This window comes from Phyllostomus hastatus, unplaced genomic scaffold (genome assembly GCF_019186645.2).
Source record: "Phyllostomus hastatus isolate PE091 unplaced genomic scaffold, TTU_PhHast_1.1 phas_contig_86, whole genome shotgun sequence".
In the NCBI taxonomy this organism is placed as follows: domain Eukaryota; kingdom Metazoa; phylum Chordata; class Mammalia; order Chiroptera; family Phyllostomidae; genus Phyllostomus; species Phyllostomus hastatus.
In genome coordinates this window covers 11,222,979-11,245,755 of record NW_025333977.1, presented here as the reverse complement: position 1 = coordinate 11,245,755, position 22,777 = coordinate 11,222,979, and the positions used below count along the sequence as shown (strand labels likewise).

Genomic DNA, 22,777 nt, shown 5'->3' with positions numbered 1-22,777 from the left:
GTGACCTAGGCCCACGCTTTCCAGACGGCCGCATGCGCTCACAGAGCCTCAGTGCTTCTGGAGCCCCGCCCCCGCTGCACTGTGCCACCGCGTTAACCCTCCCAGGAGGTCCCGGCCGCCAGAATTGCGCGTTCCTACCAAGCCCTGTTTCCCAGCCGGGCCCCGGGAGCATGTCCTGATTGGCTTGCTCTGAAGGCGGAGATGGGACTTCTTTGAGACTAGGACCACTTCCTGAAGCGCGGGGCAGGAAGTTATTTGGTGTAGCTGGAGTCCCGTGGAGAAAGTGCTGTGTGTCGCATTGGTAGTGGCGCGAACGGTCCGGTCTTGCTGCAGTTAGTGCCGGTTTCCATCGTAGCACCACGGCCCCTCTTCCAGCTCCGAGCCCGGCGCGGCTGCCCGGGGGGCTCCTTCAGCCTCCTTGACGCCGCTCCAGGGGGCGCTTACCTAGCCATCGCCTGGGTCTCCAGCCTGGAGACTAGCTCCCGGCTTCCGCTCTCCGAGCCGCAGTAAGAAGGGCCCTTGTCACTCTCGCTCTGCCTTCCTCTGTCAACTATCGAGACCCTGGTCCAGAGCGGCAGCCTTGGACCTCGGACTAGACGGATCCAAGACGCTCAGCCCAGACCCCCCTCAGACAGGGCTTTTCATCGTGTCTAAAATGTCACCCACCATCTCCCACAAGGACAACAGTCGGCAACGACGGCCAGGGTCTTTCAACCCCTCCCTGGATATGAAGAGCGGCCCTCTGCCGCCGGGCAGCTGGGATGACACTCAAGTGGAGTGGGTGGGCGGAGAAGGGGACAAAGAAGCTTTTCTTTCGGAGGTCGGCACCGGTGATTTCCCAAAACCACCAAGGAGTTGCCAGGCCGAATTAAGCAGCATTTTCCTGTTGCTTTTTCTTTACGTACTTCAGGGCATTCCTCTGGGCCTGGCGGGAAGCATACCACTCATTTTGCAGAGCAAAAATGTTAGCTATACAGATCAAGCTTTCTTCAGTTTTGTCTTTTGGCCCTTCAGTCTCAAATTGCTCTGGGCCCCATTGGTTGATGCGGTTTACTTTAGGAACTTTGGTCGTCGCAAATCTTGGCTTGTCCCTACACAGTATACACTGGGAGTCTTCATGATATATCTATCCACTCAGGTGGACCGTTTGCTCGGGAATACCGATGGCAGAACCCCCGATGTGGTTGCTCTCACAGTGACATTTTTTTTGTTTGAATTCCTGGCCGCCACTCAGGATATCGCTGTGGATGGTTGGGCATTAACTATGTTATCCCGGGAGAACGTGGGTTATGCTTCTACTTGCAATTCAGTGGGCCAAACAGCGGGCTACTTTTTGGGCAATGTTTTGTTTTTGGCCCTTGAATCTGCTGACTTCTGTAACAAGTATCTGCGGTTTCAGCCTCAACCCAGGGGCATCGTTACGCTTTCAGGTAGTGTATTTAAACTATGCTGTTTGGTTTATTTTACGTTTATGAATCTTTTTGAAAGTGTGTGACGTTGGAGGGAAGTTCATTATTTCATTTACTGGAAATCATTTTATGGGTGGTGACACAAGGTAAGTTTTCTCTTCCACTAAAATGAGAATGGCTTAATTGGAGTAATCATAAGTGATCAGTACTGTGCAATAAGCAGGGAGAGGCAACCTATGGAATGGCAAAGAAAACTCAGTCGAGGATCTGTTGCCTAATATACAGATGCGCTTTTTTTAATGTTTTCACCCAAGGACATGCTTATTGATTTTAGAGAGAGAGAAGGGAGGGAAAGAGGGAGAGAAACATGGATCTGTTGCCTTTCGTAAGCACCCCGACCAGGGAAGAACTCCACTGAGGACCAAACCCACAACCTAGGCACGTGCCCCAACGGGGAATTGAACTCTTGATCCTTCCGTTCACCGGAGCAGGCTCCAACAAACTGAACCACACTGGCCAGTAACATTTTTTAAAAGTCTGGCTAATGTGAAGACACGGATCCAGGTTGACACCTGTGTTTCACATTTTCCTTTTTTCTTTCCACTGGATTGAGATTTCTGTTCCATTTCTAGCCCCTGTTCTTATATCAAGAGACTTCATTTAGACCTCTTGTGAAAGGAACAGGGTTAATTTATTCCAACATTAGTTATTTGGCTAAGCGACAGAGTTCTAAGTACCTGCTAGAAAGCAGAGCCCAAACCGCAGGGAACTGGAGAGATGCCCATTTTAGGGGAGCTCAGAGTTACTGGTGATTGACTGCTTGTGGGAGTCAGGCTTTTCCACTGCAGATGTTTGACCCTGTTGAGTGGTAACATACCGTGAAGTGGGTAAGTGAAATTCCAGAATGCACACCAGGTGAACATGCTCTGAAGAAGCCAAGTACAAAAAAGTATAGGACAGTGCCTGTGATGTTCAAAGTGCCTGAAGCAGTATCTGTGGGGGCTCGGTTCGGGAAATAGTGCTGAAAGAAAGGTAGAGACCAATCAGTAAGATCTCTTTTAAATGCTATGAGAAAGAGTTTGAAGTTTATCTAGTAAGAAGTTGGGTGTAAGTTCTACAAAATTTCCCCTTCTTCTGCATGAGTAAAATACATGCCTCTATAAGGTTTTATGAGGATTTTTTTTTTTTTAACTTTCCTAGCAACTAGGAAACAGAAGTGAAATGCTCACTATTAGTACTACCCAACGTCAGGAATATAGTATAATTCTTCATTCTGGTAGTGATGATGAATTTAAATAGCTAAATTTTCTCTCATCTTCCCAGTACTAGATTGGGAATTCCCAGCAAGGTAAATCAGGGGTAGTTGTGTGGCAAGGGAAGTGTAAGAGTTACAGTATTTGGGGAGTGGCAAGGAGGGAGGGATTCACAACTGAAGTACTCATCCCCTGAAATCTTAGAAACCTCTACACCCCGTAAGGGATCCCCTTTCTACCTTAAACCGCTAATGAAGCCACTACTACTGATAAAATGATAATTATACTTTTCATTAGTTGGTTTGGGGCCAAAAATGACTGAGAGCTCATTGTTTTGCACTATATAGATTTGTCTGAATTCTCTGGGCTCCTTCTCCTGCTCTATGGATAAATCTCTGCCTAAAAATAATTTGTGACTGCATCAAATTGGCACCTTGTTGCTTTGTATCTGTCCTGCTTTTCATTGTGTACTAGACTGTGCATGCCAGTAGGAAAGGCTAATGAGGTGATAATGTTACTTAACATAAGAAGTCTCAGTAGAGAAATTAAGATTTAAAAGGCTGTGGAAACTATATTACTAACAAGGTAATGAACTCTCTGTTAAGTGTAAGAGTGATTGATAAAACATCATTCCAGAGAATGACATTCAGGAGCCATTCTAATTATATCTTTTCTTAGCCATAGCTGTTCCCCAATAGGAAGATTTTGTGCCATTGGAGTTTTATGCACACTGATTTGTTATTTTGAATAGCTGTTCAACTGTGGAATTGGAACTTTGTTCTCCTGGAAATTGCAAAAGTAGCTTACTGTTTAATTTGATTTTTTATATCTGTAGTGGACTGCTGTTTTTGGTTTAAACATTTTAGTAAGTTAAGAGTTGAAGAGTTTCTGAATTTTCATTTGTCTCTTTATGACTGCACATAACACATTCATAGCCTTGTACTTTCTGGAACTTACTATACAGTAATTGAGAAAAACCAGTGGTTTTGAGGAATTTAAAGAACATGGAAATAATCATGAAGGAAATAAAATTGTTAGGTAATAAAAGAAGAGCCAAACACTGAGGCAGATGCTTTAGAAAATCAGGAAATTAAACGCAGGCCTTATTTTTTTTGTAGAATTCTAAAATATGTTCTGTGATTAATACTTTGGGCATTACAAATACATGGAAGTGAATATATTGAGAAAGAACAGGTTTTGCCATCTAGAAAGCAGTGATCTAAATAGTAAATATAGAACAAGAAGGATAGGGTGCAAATAAAATCCCCTAGAAACAAATCTTGATTATGCTGAGACTGGTTTTGGTACCGTCAAGGGTCCAGGACAGCACTAAACTCACAAGTGGGCTTTTTCTGTCCTGCCACATTTGGTTTTCAAGGATCTTTAATCGCAAAAAGGCATGACTTGTTTAGCTGTAGGAACTGATTAAAGTAACTAAAAAAAAAAACATGAAAACATAAAGTTTTATGACTTAAAAGAATCATGTATTTCAACTTCTTCATTCATGTCGATGAAGAAACTGCAGCCAAGTGGCTAGAGATAGATGTATACCTACAGTTTAGATTTCCTGACTCCTTAAATATAATACATGTATAATGTAACATAATAAAATATAATATAATATGTGCTCATTGGGCTTTTCTATGAGAGAAAAGTAGCACTAGGACAGCTGATGTCTAAAAAAACATTATCCGACTCCTGGACGGTCCAATGACCAGAAGTGACAGATCAAAAAGGTTTTTTGTTTATTTTAAGTGATGCATGTTAATTCATTTACTCAGTAGTGAGTGTTTGTTTCATACTAGCCATGTGATAGAGTTATAGTTTGATGAGTAAGACCTGAGAATTTTCCGCTCCTAGTGAATTTAGAGTCTGTAGTGAGGTTTGTAAACCAAAATGATGGAGGGGGTGAATGGATAATGTAAATGAGTGGGTTGGTACAAGACTGCAGGGATTGGAGGGGACAGTGATGACCTGGAAAACCCATGCCCATCTAATGACAGGGGGCTTCAATGTGGCAGTAGGGGCCTAGGATTGCTAGATTTCATGAATATTCAAGAGAAGCTGAAAAGTTTTTTCCTAATTAAAACAGTGTTGATTGATTTTAGCAAGAGAGAAAGCAAGTTGGGGGGTTGAGGGGAGGAAGAGAGCAGCATCGATTGATTGCCTCCCATACACTCCCTGACCAGGAATCAAACCCACCACCTAGGTATGTGCCCTGACCAGCAATCAAACCTCCAACCTTTTGTTATAAGGGATAGCCTCCAACCAACTGAACCACATCAGCTTGGGCTTTTGCCCCCTAATTTTAAAAGCACTAATTAGATTCATGTAAAATGTCTCTTGGCCAGATCTAGCTGGTAGTTGAGGCCAACTTCTCTGCAAGCAGTGGTAGCAGCAATGAATAGAAGAAGTGATTGGGACTGGAGACAGGAAATTTGGGTTTGGGGACAGGGAGCAGGTTAGATATCAGAGAAGAGAGCTAAACATACTAACAGTTTATGAATCAATTTGTTTACAGACAGGGATACACATTAGGAATCAGAGAAAAAGGAACTGTTGCTTTGGAAAAATGGATGCTCTAAGTGTGGAGCTAATCAACCTAGTGATGATAATAGTGACAACAGTATGTATTCATAGGACATTCATGCTTTGAACTAGGAAGAGAGCAGGACCAAGTCTTACTTGGTGGCACATTTCTTTGTCTTGCTTTTTGAAGCAGTACTCATTAATATCTTTTATGTGACTAGTAATGCTATTCAGAATTGGGTAGAACTAAATGACACATTTCTAGATAGGCCGGTTAAGTTTAAAGCTCCTCTTACATTCTCAAAAGGTAAAACTAGAGAGATGGAGAACAGATTGGTAGTTGCTAGGGGTTGTGGGTGAGAAGATGATGGATAGCTGGAGGGAGTTTTGGGGAGTGATGGAAGTGTTCTGAACCTCAGTTTTGGTTGTGATTTGAAAATGATACGTGTTAAAATTCATAGAACTATACATTAAACATTTAGTTTTACTGTATAATAATAAAGTAAGAGTTGTATTAAAAGAGCTAATTCATTACCTTAAAAGCTAATCTCTGGATGAATATTATACACCACACCCCCCCCCCCCCGCAAAAAATGAGTCCATTACCTTTAAAGCTAATCTCTGTATAATAATTTAAAAAGTAAGATTTATACAAAAAAAATTTTTTTTAATCCATTAACTGCTATGGCCAGGTGGCTCAGTTGGTTGGAGCATCTTCCCATACACCAAAAGGTTGTGGGCTCCATCCTTGGTCAGGGCACATACCTCTGTTGTGGGTTCGATCCCTGGTCAGGGAGCATACAGGAGGCAACTGGTTGCTGTGTTACTCTCACATCACTCTGTCTCGCTCTCTCTGTCTCCCTTCCTCTCTAAAAATCAAACATATCCTCAGGTGAGGTTTAAAAAAAAAAATCCATTACCTTAAAAGCTAATCACTGGGTAAGGATGATATAATCCTTGAGTTTAGCTTCCTTTTTGCCTTGAATGAAACAAGTCTGTAAATCTGGTGGATCTTACCTCTCAGTGTAGACAAATGGAGCAAATTTGGACTTATTTTCAAATGTTGTGGACTTAGTAGTAAAGTGAGATAAGTGGAAAAATACCGTGGCTATTATATTCAAGAAGGATTGGATATCAGTTATTAAAAACTGGAGCCAAGCTCTGGTTGGTGTGGCTCAGTGGATTGAGTACCAGCTTGTGAACCAGGGGGTTGCCGGTTCAATTCCCAGTCAGGACACATGCTTGGGTTGTGACTGGGTTCCCAGTATGTGGCATGCGCAAGAGGCAACCACACATTGATGTTTCGCTCCCTTTTTTTTCTCCCTCCCTTCCCCTTTCTCTAAAAATAAATACAATCTTAAAAAACTGGAGCTCACATCACAGAAGGAAAGTCTTAAAGCCACTTAAGAAAAAAAAAAAGGAAGGAAGGAGAAATGGTGCTATGTGCTTTCTTTGTCAAGTAAAGAACTGTGGATTGTTTTTGTGTGGAAAAGTCAGTTTATAAAATACATAACAAACCAAGAAATTATTAGATTTTATTTGGCATCAATCTTATTCTGAATTTCACTTCCAATTTTATTGAAATTTATTTAGAGGCCAGTTGAATTAGCCTGTAAAGACTTCTTTTTTGATTCTTTATATTGTCTTTTATTTAAGACCTACATATCTTGTTTTCAGCACAGTCTAGAACTTTTGCATTCTTAAATTTGTCGTTCATTTTTTAAAAGCTTTTTATTTGAAAATAATTATGGATTACAGGAGGTTGCAAAGAAATGCTTAATGAAGTCCCATGCACCCTTCCCCCAGCCTCCTCCCTTAAGCATCCTAGGCAACTACAGTACAATATCAAAACCAAAAAATTGACAGAATCAATAGAGCTTATTCAGATTTCTCCAATTATACACACACTCCTTCGTGTGTGTGCCCGTGTGTGGTGTATGCACTTCCATCACATGCGCAGCCTGGACTAACCACCACCACAACAATCAAAGCGCTCTGCTGTACCATCGCCGCAAGACTCCTTTGTGCTGACTTTTACAGCCTTACCCCTTTCTTCCTCTCCATCCCTAACCCTAGCAACCACTAATTTGTTTTCCATCTCCAGAATTGTTATTTCAGAAATGTTACCTAAATGAAATCATGCACTGTGTATCCCCTGGAGATTGATCCTTTCCATTCGGCTTAATTTCTTTAAGGTTCATCCAGGCTGTTGCATGTAGTAATGATTTATTTCTTTTTATCGCTGAGGAGTATTCATTTGTTAGACATATCACAGTTTATTTTGACACTCATTCGTTGAAGGAGATTAGGGTAGTTTTCAGTTTTTGGCTATTGCTTACATGAAAATAAGTCTTCTTTTGTCTGAGATGAATGCCCAAGAATGCAAATGTTAGTTTATGCTAAGTCCATTTTTAGTTCTGAAAGGAACTCCCAAAATTTTTTCCAGGTGGTCCTACCATTTTATCTCCCTACCAGCAGTGTATGAATGATCGATTCGTCTTCTCTGCATCGTTGCCAGCATTTGATGTGATCGTTGTTTTTCCTTTTTTTATTTCCCCCGTTTCTTTTTTGATGTGACCATTATTTTTATTTGATTGCTCTGTCCTGTGTTTTGCCTTGAATATTAAGCACGCAGGTGCTAGCTATTATATCCTATTTTTGCATTCATGAGAGCTCTAGGTAAGATCTAGTAGCCACTTCAGAATATTTAGTTTGTATTATAGGACTTTGCTCAAAAATCATATTTATGAGACTTAAACATCAGCTTTGACATCTTTTTTAAAAAATATTTTATTTATTTATCTTTAGAGGGGAAGGGAAGGAGAGAGGGCGAGAAATATCAATGAATGGTTGCCTCTCTTGTGTCCCCTCCTGGGAACTGGCCTGCAACCCAGGCATGTGCCCTGACTGGGAATCGAACCTTGATTTTTTTGTTCACAGGCCTGCACTCAGTCCACTGAGCTACACCAGCCAGGGCAGCTTTGACATCTTGATCATATCATAGAATACATTATATAGTATAACATCACAATGCTTTTGTAGATACATAAATCAAAATGAACCAAAATATTAATAATGAAATATTGAGATCATTTTTGATAATAGCTTTATAGTGGTTAGTATATCAGGCTATGCATGTTTAAGCATCAAAGGAATGTTGATAAACAATAGCCAATAGTCCAGTGGTCAGTATTTATGGTAATTATGTTCATAAATTATGTCAGTATGTTTTCTGGCAGTGGCAAAGCCTCTCTTTCAGAGCTGTTAGCTTCATTCTGTTCATGTGAGCTATGGAAAGCCTTCAAATTAGGGCTCTGAATGATGCATTGTTACTATTTCCTTCTTTCATGTGCACTGTTTTATCCTCAAAGCACAAAGAAATTACACATAATCCTGTCTGCAAATGAAACTAAAACCTGTTTAACCTGTTCTTACCCTCTATTTTGTGCTATTGATATCAAGGAGTTTAAGTTTTAGATGAAGAGTTTTTTTCTTTTTTTCATTAAAATTGGGAGACTATACTAAGCAAGTTTTTTTAAAAAAACATTGCTTAGAGAACTGGAACTCTTAAAGTAATATATAACTGAAAAACTTTTAATTTTCACTTAACATTTACATAGAGACCATTAATTGAAATTTCTGGTGACAGTGATAATATCGTTTTGTGGGGTTTCTTAAATAGTTAATTTAAGCCAAGTAAGGAGCAAAAACTTTCTGAATGAGAATAGTATTATAGATGAAATTCTGTAAGCAGGCCATTATTTGTCACATTTCACAGATGACTTTTGAGGATGCAAAAATAATGAACATTAGCCTTATTTAAGGAATAATCTTAAATTTTTGTTCATTCCTTTTGAATTTGACTTCAGAACATCCTATTAACATAAAGTAGAAATTGTTGTGATGTTATTTTGATGAACTTTAATCATAACTTGTATATATTACTGTGTTTTAAAATGGATACCTTTGTGTTTAAGAATGTTTTCTGTCTTCTGGTACGTAACGTGAAGTATAACTTTCCCATGTAGGAGAACTACCTCAGAATACAAATATCCATTTATGCTTGAATCATTTTAGCTTCTTTAATTTGCATCACTTGCGTAACAGAGTCTTGTTTTTGGTTAGCCTGTGGAGATTAAACAAGAATTCAAGTAAATTCTTAAAAATTTTTGTTTCAACATTAATTTAAAAAATTATGCAGGTAGTGTGAAAGATGATAAAATCCCAATTCAGATTTAGTTTCAAGTTCTGCCTCAATAATTTTACATTCAGCAAAGATTTAAGTATTCTGGGCTTCTTTTCCTCATGTCTCTGCATAGTAATAATGCCTGCTTTGCCTTTCTCATGTATTTGCGTGTGAGAAAACGAAATCAGATGACATATAAAAAAGGCACATTCAAATACTAAGGTGAAAAATGGGTCTAAACATACAATGCTGTTGTCTCCGTCATAAGTGAGGGTCAGTTGGCAGTGATCACCGTCAGCCAGCGCAGCAGCAGAGTGAGGCCAGATACAAAGGAAGGCCCCGACTGAAGAATGCTCTGCTTGTTTCTGAGAAGAGGCAACTGGGTTCCATGAACAGTTTGTTGTGCTCTGTGAGCAATAAAATAAGAAGTAGACATATAAAATCAGTACAAATCTAGAATGTTAGAGCTAGAAAGCATCTGGGATTTTCTAGCCAAGGCCTCGTATTTTACAGAAGGTGAAACTGGCCTGGGTTATCCAATAAGTTTTATAGTGAAGAACTGAGATGCGCTTCTCAAGGTGATTAAGGAGATACCAGTTTTGAAATTTATTATATAAGGCATCAAATCAAAATTTTATCACCGACTCAGAACTAACTTCAGGCATCACGTCTCTAAGTCTGTTTCTTTATCTGTAAATTGGGACTAGTAATAAATGAATCTCGGGTTGTTGTAATAAGGGAGACATTTTATGTATGTAAAATGCATAGCACACTTATGGCACATGATATATATCCAGTAAATGGTGCTTTTATGATCACTATTATTTTGAGCAACTACAGAGAATCTTTCAGAACGTCATTCACCCTCTCTGCTTTATTTGTTCAAAGCAATGGCTAACGGCCCAGCTATCTTTCACTGACAACCCAGTGATTTTCACGTGTCCCCATTGTGCAACTGCAAGTTTGAAAAAACTGTTTCCATACCTCAGTATTGGAAACAGAAAGCTATTCTTAAACAGTTTTAAAACATTAGAAAGTTTAAAAATATGAGCTAGAAAATCTAAATGATCATCTGTTTATTGTCTGAGTTGTCATAATTTAATAAAGAACTGAAATGGCTTAGGCGCTTAGGAAGTGTGACTGATGGGTTGGTCGTATGGGATGTGAAAATCACCTCTCCAAACCCCAAGCACGTTTCTTCAATAATGACAGGTAGACTTTCATTGTCATCCAACCCACTAAGCGTCTGTAACCCTGTTGTTTTTCCTCGTTAAGTATCCCTGTCTAATTTTGGTCTGTGTAACGTATGTTAACAGAGCCAGGTCTGCCTCGCTCATATGCAGCGTCTGGTACTTACGGCACCTTGAACGTGATAGGCACATTGTGCTAAATTTTTTGTAACAGATTTTAATTGAAGAAAAGTTGTATACAGAATTATATACTATCAATGAAGTTATGTCATTTCAAAAGTTAATTATCGATGTTAACATTTTAAATTTCAGATTTCCTTTTTTTCTGGGGAAGTGTATTTTTGATAACAACAACTTTAGTTGCCATTCTGAAAAAAGAAAACAAAGAGGTATCAGTAGGAAAAGAAGAAACCCAAGGGATCACAGATACTTACAAGCTGCTTTTTGCAATTATAAAAATGCCAGCGGTTCTAACATTTTGCCTTCTGATTCTGACTGCAAAGGTAAGAGATTTATAAAGCTGTTTACCATTCTGTTATAATTACCATTATCATGAAATACTTCTGTTGCCTTTTCATATCATAAGCTTCTTTCCATTACTATTAGAATTTAACAATAAAAAAACATTTTTGTTTATTAAATATGCTTTAAAAGGTATAATGGTATCATATAATTTCAAAGCTAACTGGGGAATCTTGAAAAGAATTGTGCCAATTTCAAGTATGTTTAATTAATGTGAAATTTATTTAATGAATAATAACGCTTGGTGTAAAAGTGAATGCCTTGAAAGAACAATAGCTCTACTGTTACAGTGAGTATACATTTAATGTTAGAGATAGTAAAATTATTTACTTAGGATGTGATTTACAAAGATATAGAAATGTATGAGTATTAGAAGTTTATTTAAAAATCAGTTGTATTTTTTTAAATGTAGAAGGAAATATACATAAAAATGGGAATTTTAGTGATTTTTATTTTTTTATGGTTTCTATATAAAGATGTCCTAATTTTATAGTTCTAAAACATTTTATTTTATTTTTAATATGTTTTATTGATTATGCTATTACAGCTGTCCCATTTTTTTCTCCCCTTTATTCCCCTCTGCCCTGCACCCTCCCTCCCACCAGCATCCCCCACCCCTTAGTTCATGTCCATGGGTCATACATATAAGTTCTTTGGCTGCTCCATATCCTATATTATTCTTAACCTCCCCCTGTCTATTTTGTACCTACCATTTATGCTTCTTATCCCCTGTACCTTTTTCCCCCATCTCCCCTCTTCCTCTCCCCACTGATAACTCTCCATGTGATCCCCATTCTGTGATTCTGGTCCTGTTCTAGTTGTTTGCTTAGTGTTTTTTGTTGTTGTTGTTGTTTTTTAGGTTCAGTGTTGATAATTGTGAGTTTGTTGTCATTTTATAATTCATATTTTTAATCTTCTTTTTCTTAGATAAGTCCTTTTAACATTTCATATAATAAGGGCTTGGTGATGATGAATTCATTTAACTTGACCTTATCTGGGAAGCATTTTATCTACCCTTCCATTCTAAATGATAGCTTTACTGGATAGAGCAATCTTGGATGTAGGTCCTTGCCTTTAATGACCTTGAATACTTCTTTCCAGCTCCTTCTTACCTGCACAATTTCTTTTGAGAAATCAGCTGACAGTCTTATGGGAACTCCTTTGTAGGTAACTGTCTCTGTTTCTCTTGCTGCTTTTAAGATTCTCTCTTGGCTAATGTAATTATGATGTGCCTTGGTGTGTGCTTCCTTGGGTCCAACTTCTTTGGGACTCTCTGAGCTTCCTGGACTTCCTGAAAGTCTGTTTCCTTTGCCAATTAGGGAAGTTCTCCCTCCATATGTTTTCAAACAAGTTTTCAATTTCTTGCTCTTCCTCTTCTCCTTCTGGCACCACTATGATTTGGATGTTGGAACATTTAAAGTTGTCCCAGAGTTTCCTAAGCCTCTCCTCGTTTTTTTGAATTCCTGTTTCTTCATTCTGTTCTGGTTGCAATATTTATTTCTTCCTCCTGGTCCAAATCTGGCCCTGGCTCCACCCCTCCTGCCCGTCTGGATGGATGTTTCTTCTTTGGCTCCTCAGTTGTTGAACTTCCGTACAGCTCGATTTCCTGGTAGTTCTGGTTAGTTTTTGTTTTTAAATTTGTTGTCCTTCTTTTGGTTGTGCGAGGAGGCAAAGTTTATCTACCTACTCCTCCATCTTGGCCAGAAGTTCTGTAGTTCTAAAACATTTCAAAGACATGAAGCTAGAAGAGGGGTAAGTATACTTTGTTAGAGTGCTAGTGTTGGAATTAATATCCCTAAAACCCAGAATCAGTTATAGGAGTTTCCTATTAATATTTAAACTTATATACATAAACACTGCATAACTATCTTTGACAACCCTGAAGTAAAAATTTTTCCCTTAATGTTTTTCAAATAGTGAATGTTTCCCCCTCTCTAGTGATAGGGTGGGTTAAATTTTAAGGAAATATTAAGAAAGTTTAAACTTAAAGAACTTAAAGTTCAACTGAAGGTAATGCTGAAAGATTCAAGAATGATAATATTAACTAATTACATAATTTACAGATTATTTTCTGTAACATTTTTGGTATATTTTCCAGTCCATTTCCTCCCGGACATGTGTGTGTGTGTACCCACATGTGTGTGTATGTATACTTTACATATATAAGTGTAATGAATTAATTATAAACAAATTGATATTAATACTATATATTGATATACACATAAATACTTTAAAAGTGTAATTGTATCATACTGTATTACATTTTAATCTTTTTATTGTGATTCCATATTCCTGTATCATTGAATAATATTTAAAAACTTTTGCATAACAATATAATTATCACAGTGAATAAAAATTGTCATAATTTATTCAATCATTTTTCTGTTGTATATTTAATTTGCTTAGGTTTTTTAATTATAAAAATGCACTAGTGACTTTTTTTGCAGAAGTTTTTCTTTGATGTTCCGAATATTTCCTAATAATAGATTCTTTTTTTTTCTTTTTAACATTTTATTTACTTATTTTTAGAGCAAGGGGAAGGTAAGGAGAAAGAGAGGGAGAGAAACATCAATATGTGGTTGCCTCTCATGCACCCCGAACTGGGGGTCTGGCCTGCAACCCAGACATGTGCCCTGACTGGGAATTGAACCAGCGACCTTTTGGTTTGCAGACCAGTGCTCAATCCATTGAGCCACACCAGCCAGGGCATCCTAAAAATAGATTCTTAAATGGGCAGTTAGCAGGTCAGTGAATATAATTGCTAAATTACTTTTGAAAAGATTATAATAATTTGTACTGTACACAGTAATAAGGAGGTGCTTCAATTACAGAGTCCAGAATCTCATGTTCCCCTTTTAAAGTAAACCTCACCAAAAGTAATCTCTCCTAACTTTTGTACCAGAAATTAGTTTTCCCTGCTTTTGAGTTTTATATAAATGAAATATCCAGTATATATTTGGATGGCTAGCTCTTGTATTCTTTCACTCAACATTATATTTGTATAATTTATATTGTTATTTATAGCAAAAGTTTGTTCATTTTATTGCTTATAATATTCCACTGTTTGAATATGCCACAGTTTACTCTATCCACAGATTAGTTTTTTTCTACTTTTTGATTATTACAAATAGCATTTCTGTGAATATTCATGTACATTACTTTTGGTGAACACAGGTGCACATTTGTGATGAGTAAATACCTAGGTATGTAATTGCTTGGTCATAAGTATACTATGTTAGTATATACTGCCAAACAGTTTTCCAAAGTGGTTATTTCAATTTCTCTACCATCAGCAGTGTAAGAGTTTAAATTTCTTGGTACCCTTGAAAACAGGTTTTTTGTCTTTGCAGTTTTAGCCTTTTTGGTGGATATGTAGTGGCATCTTGTTATGGTTATAATTTGTATTTCTCTGGTTACTAAAGAAACTGAGCATTTTTTTTCCATATGGTTATGGCCATTTGAATGTTCAATGTTGCCTTTTTCTTTACATTTGTAGAATTTTTATTTTTTATATATCCTAGATATGAGGTTATTGTTAGATGTGTATACTACAAATATTTACTACTATACCAGTTTTAAGACAGAGTAAATGTTGAAGTGAGTTTATATATAGAAGTTTTACAAAGACAATGGATGAATATAAGTGAAATTATTTTCTGGACTTACGTGAAGTATCTTTGACCTTCAATATTTTTTTTTACGGTGAAATTTATTTTAATGGCTCCATTCCAAGAGGTTGAAGTATATAAAATTTACCATTCCTTTTTTTAAGGAATTTTTTATTTGATGGAGTTTCATATTTATTAAAAATCTACTATATCATTTAAAGAATTCGCATGTATCTTTATCAAAGTTTTCTAATTGTTAACATTTAGTTCCATTTTCTTTGTTTTGTAAATTTGCAATCTATTACATATTTCTTCTGAAATATTTGAGAGTAATTTGTATATATCATGCCCCTTTATCCATAAATACCTTAAGTATGTATTTTCTAAGAACAACTTTCTCTTACAAAGCCACAACTTGGTTAAAAATTAGGAAATTTTAAATTGATACAATACTATTATCTAATCATAGTTCATATCCAAATTTCACCTGTTGTCCCAATAATAGACTTTATAACCTTATTTTTCTTTTCTTGTTAGGGATTCAGTCCAGGATTACACATTACATTTAGGTGGCATGAGTCTTTCTTTGGCCTTTGTGAATTGAACATTTTTAAGGAATATAAATGTTTTGTTTATGTTTTTTTTTTAGAAGGGAAGGAGAAAAAGAGGGAGAGAGATATCGATGTGTGGTTGTCTCTCTTGCACCCCCAACTGGGGACCTGGCCCACAACCCAGGCATGTGCCCTGACTGGAAATCAAACCTGAGACCCTTTGGTTCAGGCTGGCACTCAATCCACTGAGCCACACCAGCCAGGGCTGATTTATGTTTGTTTGATGTTTCTTTATATTTAGGCTCAGTTATACAAATATATCAGAAATATCACAGAAGTAATATTGTAATGTCTTCAGGGAATTACATCAAGAGCCATATCATGTCCCTTTATTCCATTAATTGGTGTTAACTTTGATTACTTTGTTAACCTATTTTAAAGTCACTTTCCGTTTGTACATAATTAAAAACTAATTTTGGGAGAGATACTTTGAGATTCTAAATATCTTAATTCACTTCATCTTTACTCACTACTCTTAGTATCCTTTTTTAAAAAAAATATTTATTTTATTTTTAGACAGAGGGGGAGGAAGGGAGAAAGAAAGGGAGAGAAACATCAATGTGTGGTTGTCTCTCACTTGCAACCCAGGCATGTGCCCTGACTGGGAATTGAGCCGGCATCCCTTTGGTTGGCAGGACAGTGCCCAGTCCACTGAGCCACACCAGCCAGGTGTTGTTGTTTTTAAGAATTAATCTAACCATACTTTTTCTTCCCCCTCATTTTATTCAACCTTTCAGATATAATGTTTTCTCAGAATTACTTTTGAAATATTAGAAGACTTTTGAAAATTGTATTATGGTTAGTCAGATATGTATTTGTGACACTGATGTTTCATTTTAACCAGATTTATTTGGAGTCATTTAAAACTTTTGAACTTAAAATAAATAAATCAGCAAGTTTGGATTTGGATACTTTATTATAAGAGATTGAACTTTTGAAATGGAAATTTAATTGTAATTAGTGCCATCTACAGTCCCTAGGAGGGCTGAATTTTTAGTTATTTTTCACTGAATATTATTATTAGTCTCCATAGGGCAAAGTGTACCTTCTTTAACTTGATTGTACCAGACGTTATAATATCACACTTGCATCAGTCAGTAACGAGATTGAGGTTCTTGAAGAGCTTACATATGCTTGGAGGAAAATATTTCATAAATCACAACTTAAAATATTTTTGTTTTTATATTACAGATCGGCTTTTCAGCAGCAGATGCAGTAACAGGACTGAAACTGGTGGAAGAGGGAGTGCCGAAAGAACATCTAGCCTTACTGGCAGTTCCGATGGTTCCTCTGCAGATCATACTGCCTCTGATTATCAGCAAATACACCGCAGGGCCCCAGCCACTGAACGTGTTTTACAAAGCTATGCCCTACAGGTAAAAACAAAATAAAACCTTCCTAAATAATAAGAAAGGTTAAATGAGGAGCAGTCATCAGTATAACTAATGTCTGTGTGTAGAGTATTTATGAAAAAAAAAAGGCTTTAAAAACATCTTTAATATCATTTATATGCACTTTTATCTGTTTTTAACTTCCTAGTAGTTTTTAAATACGGGCTTTTTTTGTGTGGTAGACACAGACTTCTGTTTTAGTTGTTTTTTAACCTAAAATGGAAGTTAGCTCAGTGTTCCTTTTTCTTTTCCTGTAGATTATTGCTTGGATTAGAGTATGCTCTGCTGGTTTGGTGGACTCCTAAAGTAGAACATCAGGGGGGGTTCCCTGTGTATTACTATGCTATAGTGCTGCTGAGTTATGCGTTACACCAGGTAAGCTTGCTGTTGTTTCCTCAGGAAGTAAACTTTTTCATAAAATAAAGAAGACAATTTTTCTATGGTTGCCTTAAAATAATGATAGCAAGTTTTAAGATTTAAGCACAGATCTGATAATGAAATTATTTGACAGTATACTTTAAACTTTGTGACTTTTTAAAAAAGATTTTATTTATTTAATTTTAGAGAGGGAAAGGAGGGAGATAGAGAGGGAGAGAAACATCAATGTGTGGTTGCTTCTCATGTGTCCCCCACCGGGGATCTGGCCTGCAACCCATGCATGTGCCCTGACTGGGAATGGAAGCAGCAACCCTTGGGTTCACAGACCGGTACTCAATCCACTGAGCCACACCAGCCAGGGCTCCTTCAACAAATATTAAGTGACCACTGATTCCATGCCAGAAAACATTCTAAGTAGTAAAGTATAACAGAGAGTAAATTATGCCGGAATCCCTGCCCTTGAGGAGTCTGAATCCTAAAGGCTTTTAGAAGGCCTGCAGTGAAAGGGACTGGTTTAATTTTATGTAACGTAGTGTTTCTCAGTCTTATTTGATACTGGAACACCCCATGGAACAGTATTCAAAGAAATGCTGTTTTGGAGACATGGTTTATTTCCATGCTCCTAAATGGATGGTTAATCCTTGGTTTTTGCCTTTAAAGAGATTTTTCTTTTCAGTTTGTCACATAAATTTTGAAATGTTATTTTTCTTATATCTGTAGAAGAAAAAAGATACATATGTATATAATTGTATTTCATGTTTCTTTGAATATTTGATTGTTTCCATGTATAATACATATATACGCATAAATGGACACACACACACGATATATTGAGGTGCAGTACAAATACGAAGTTTTGGCTATTCCTATGTGTATCTTCAAGACCACCTCATCTGTTTTCTCATTTGAGCCTTCCTTGACTTTTTATGGTAGAATTAATCTCTCATTTATGTAGGCCCCAGTAGCACGATGTATGTACTTCTGTTTATAAGACTTACTGCATTTCATCGTAATTATTTATTCCCTATTTATCAGCCTGGAATAAATTCTTGAAGGGCACAGAGAGACTCTTCGTCATCTCTCTGTTGCCACAATCTAGCGTAAAGTCTAATCAATAAATACTCAATAAATGTTTGTTGACTTGAGTTTAATAAGGGTCATGAAAATTAAGTTTCAGGTTTATGATTTTGATTTTCTTAATTCGGACTATAGCTTTATAAATTCTAATTGTACTAAAGATGTTTTACATTTTCCTTGTAGGTTACTTTGTATAGCATGTATGTTTCCATAATGGCTTTTAATGCAAAGGTTAGTGATCCACTCATTGGAGGAACTTATATGACCCTTTTAAATACCGTGTCCAATCTGGGAGGAAACTGGCCTTCCACCGTAGCCCTCTGGCTCGTCGACCCCCTCACGGTGAAAGAGTGTGTAGGAGCGTCAAACCAGAACTGTCGAACACCTGGTGCTGTTGAGGTAAGTATTTTGTCATTTTAGATAGCATTTAACGAATATTAAGGTATTAATTTCCTCATTTTGCCTCTAGAAGTACTACATTTATTTTAAAGATCATATCTGCCTATAGTTTCTAGTATAGAAATCTACATATTTTTTTCTTTTCCGTCATAACTAAGGGTCATAATGCATTCAAATCAGTAAGAGTAGCTTACTTGAAAGTGCTTCTCAGCAAGGGAGGAGCAGTCTCTCCCCTCCACCTGAGGATCGATGTCCTACACAGTAGGTACTTAATAAATGCATTATTAATAGTTGTTTCATAATGACAGCAAAAGGGAAATTTCATGTGGCTACTGAAATGGGAAATGGCTACTCATTTAACAATGGTAGGTAAAGCGAAGTGGTTAGTAGTTTGTTGATACATTACCTGAAGATAACATTCGCTTACTTGTGGAGTAGATTCATTGGGTATTTCTTCATATTTCAAATATGAAAAGCTGTATCTTGAAAATGAATGTTGTTTATAGTACGTGCTGAAAATTGCTTTTAATCTTGTTAGTACCAAGAGATCAAGATACATTAACATGTAACAAAATAGATTTCGATTAATCTTTTAAATTATAAATATGTAAATTTTTAAATACTTCCATTTTGAAATTATGGAATATTTATTAAAATTTTATTTTTACAGCTTTGCAAAAAACTTGGTGGCTCGTGTGTTACAGCACTGGATGGTTATTACGTGGAATCCATCATTTGTGTGCTTATTGGATTTGGGTGGTGGTTCTTTCTTGGTACAAAATTTAAAAAGTTACAAGATGAAGGACCGTCTTCGTGGAAGTGCAAAAGGAGCAATTAATGCATTCACTATTGGGCATTGTGAGAAAGGTAACTATAGTTTAGTTTTAATTCAGAGAGCTATGATAATCAGTGTACAGAACATAAAATGTTGTTTTCAACAAGGAAATTATTACTACAAATGCCAAATGGTTAAAAAACAGACCTCTCTCCGTACATGATTCTACTTTTCCTTGCCTTGTCAATGTATTTACAGTTTACTTAAGGTCAGGAAATGGGTTCTGAAACAACTTGCCTGGCCTTCTTATTTGATTTCTGTCTTTCAAACGGACTGACCAAAGTGTGTTTTAAGCAGCAGTACAGTAGCCACAAGTGGTGCCTGTGCAGTCGAGTATTGTTATCGGTGTCTGTCACTGAGCTATATTTAAAATTTTGATAAAATATAGTAAGTGGAAAAGAGCTTGATATTCCCATACTAACTGTGATACTCGTGGCCTGTTGAAAGATAAATCTTGTTCTGAATTGCAAATTGTTAAATTCTTCGTGGAATTTCCTGAGAAGAGAATTTAGACCACTGACTGAAATGCCACTTTAGTTGTTTTTCTGACCACAACCATGTAGTACTCATGAATCTGTGTTAAAAAGTCTATTTTAAATGTAATTCCTGCTTTTGTAGGCATTAAAGATTTATAAGATTATTCAAACTATTTTTTATAGAATGAAAGCTATGATCTTTAATTTATTGATTCCCTTGTCTACCCTTTTTGGGAAGATATTTTGATTCCTCGTTAACTTTTACCCTAACGCTCGCACATGTTTTTTGCCACAAGCGCTACATGGCACACAGAAGTCTCATTAGCGGGTCAAAGGTAGTGTTGTGTGTGTGTTCTTAGCACAAGTGTTGGAGACAAAAATTGGATGCTTCCCTTCAAGTCCTTTTTTTTTTTTTATGGAGAGAAATAGTAAAGCTTTCAGATTAAGTAAAATTTAAGTGAATAATACTGTAATTTTTTTTAAATGTTCTATCTAAGGAGAGGAGCAAAGACATTTTGTGCCTTTGACAAATTAAATTGTGGTGGAAGAATGGTTCTTAATTAAGCACTTTACTAGTGAGAAAAGATCTCACAATTACTTTATATCAAATCAGGTACTGTATTTCCACTTACTAAAACACGGTCTTCTGTTTGTAAACTATAGTCTCCAGTAGAGAATTGCTGTTCCAGAAAAATTAAGCTTTTCAGTACATTTAGCAATTTCCAACATAATTATGTTCACCCAGTAATAGAGTTCTTTGTGTATTTTGTATTGTGTGTTACTCTGACTTTTAAAAGATTACCAATCCTTCAAAAGAGAAAAAGAGAGATGAGTAGAGCCTTGCTTAATATTTTTTGTGGAAGAATATATACTAACTCCTGATTTTGTTAATTTTGTAACATAGGTCGAATGTTAGAGTGGGGTTTTTATAAGTAACGGAGGATAAAATGGGTGGGAGGAAGTGGCAGCCGGCATCTGAAGAAAGACCAGAAAGACTGCGGCGGCGGCCTCTAGCGCTCGCGCATCCCCGTTGCAGAGCCGGAGCTGGGCATTGACTCGGATCCTGAGGAATCACCTGGAAGCTCATCCCAGAGACAAGGAGTCTACGTCAGACAGTAGACTGCAGTACTCCATTCCATAGGTTATGCATTATCATGTGTTATAATCAACATGTTTACTTGAATAAAGAAAAAATTCACTTAACTCTCACCTGTGAAATGTATTTTGATTTTTAATTTGTGCACCAGGTAGCTCACATTGCCATAATTACCTTTTATTTTTTTCTTATTCATGTTACTATGAATTATACATATTTCCAAACATACTTTAAAGTGTTTTGTTTTTTTTTAATTTTTATTTTACTGATTTTAGAGAGGGAGGAAGGTACGGGGAAAGAGAAATGTCCATTTTTTGTTCCACTTATTATATGTGTTCATGTATTCTTTGGTTGATTCTTGTTGCACCCTGACTGGGGATTCAACCCGCAACCTTGGCACATCAGGATGATGCTGTAACCAGCTGAGCTACCAGGCTAGGGCTAATGACTGAAGTTTTAAAATATATTTTAAGCCTTTACCCATGCGATAAAGGTCAGTTATTGCATTTGTTCCTGAAATGAACAATTATTTTAAATTGTAGTCATTTGGTTATTGGCATACATGCTTATAATGCATGCCCCAAATGACTTATATTAATAGCTATATGCAACTGTGTTGCATACCTTGATTACTAATGGCATTTTAACAAATGAGCTAACTGAATCTGATGATCTGTTTATTGTAGATCAATAGTATTAGAAAATAGTACCTATTTTTGTGAATATTTTTCTTTACTGATTGGTCTTGATAAACTCTGCCCTCAAGGATGAGCATTAATTCCTTTGTTTAATGTATGTATTTACTGGCTAACATCAGATGTGAACATATCTCTTTTTGTCAGTACCTCTGTTTGCACATTGGTTTCAACCTGTATACTTCTGAGTTTGAAAAGTTCTTGTAAGATTAGCTAAGACCAAAAATAAAAACTCTCTCCTCTGTACTTATTTTAATTTTGCCTGATTGATCATAAAATATTTGTTCAACACTTAAAATAGGTTTTTCTTTCTTTATATTAAACCTTTGAAATCTAAACCTATTATTTGATTTCTTCCCTTTATTACAAGGGATTTTAGGTTAAACAGATGTCAGCAGAGACTTGAAATCCCTGAATTACTCACGAAACTGGATACGTAATTTTTTGTTTCTCTGGAAAGAGCTCCCATTAAAATCTTAAGTGGACTGTGATCCAGAAAAGTGTAAAAGCCTTGGCCTTACTGAATGGGGGCTGCATTAGGAAGTGTAAATGTAAATTTAGGATAATAGTTGTGAAGCTAATGTTGAAAGCATTGTGAAAATGATGTTAAAAGAAAAATCTATGATGAAAACTGGAAAATGCGTTTGTGGCACTGAACTTAAACCTTGAAGGAGTTAGAGCAGATAAGACAATACTAGTAGAAGAGGGACATAAGGTGAATTTTAACTCACAGAAGATATATTTTAGCTATTATTTTTTCTTATGAAAAACTTCTGCCTTGTTAACAGAAACCCCAAAAAAGTACATCTTAGATGGTGGAGATCATTATTTAATATAGCACAAGATCAGATTTAGTTTTGTGTTTTAGGCGGTCATGTTTTTTCACGTACTTGAAAGAATGAGTAAAACTATATGATATAGAACCTGCTAAAAACAACTAACTTGATTCCTACATGTATATATTTAATATTCATTTTAGTTACAGAAAGGAAGGTGATACAGTGGATTGTAACTACAATGACTTTTTTTTTAAACCAATGTCTTTGGTAGATAGCAAGGCATAATTATTTGATTTTCTGTTAGAAGGTTGAAAATACCTATTAAAAACTGTGTTCTTTTTGA

At 36.5% G+C, this 22,777-nt stretch overlaps 1 protein-coding gene across 3 annotated transcripts; it reads left to right on the top strand.

Moving 5' to 3' along the window:
- The first annotated feature begins 212 nt into the window (after positions 1–212).
- SLC33A1 (solute carrier family 33 member 1) lies at positions 213–21,901 on the top strand. Of its 3 annotated transcripts, XM_045851488.1 has the most exons (7): positions 219–1,430; positions 10,880–11,070; positions 16,500–16,684; positions 16,957–17,074; positions 18,338–18,553; positions 19,224–19,420; positions 20,769–21,901. In XM_045851488.1, exons 1-6 carry the CDS (start codon positions 656–658, stop codon positions 19,389–19,391), a joined length of 1,653 nt encoding a protein of 550 aa, XP_045707444.1. In that variant the 5' UTR covers positions 219–655; the 3' UTR covers positions 19,392–19,420; positions 20,769–21,901. The 3 variants fall into 3 exon arrangements, with proteins under 3 accessions (XP_045707445.1, XP_045707444.1, XP_045707443.1); XM_045851487.1 differs by having other exon boundaries at positions 19,224–21,901; XM_045851489.1 differs by lacking the exons at positions 10,880–11,070; positions 16,957–17,074 and having other exon boundaries at positions 213–1,430; positions 19,224–21,901.
- Positions 21,902–22,777: the final 876 nt, after the last annotated feature.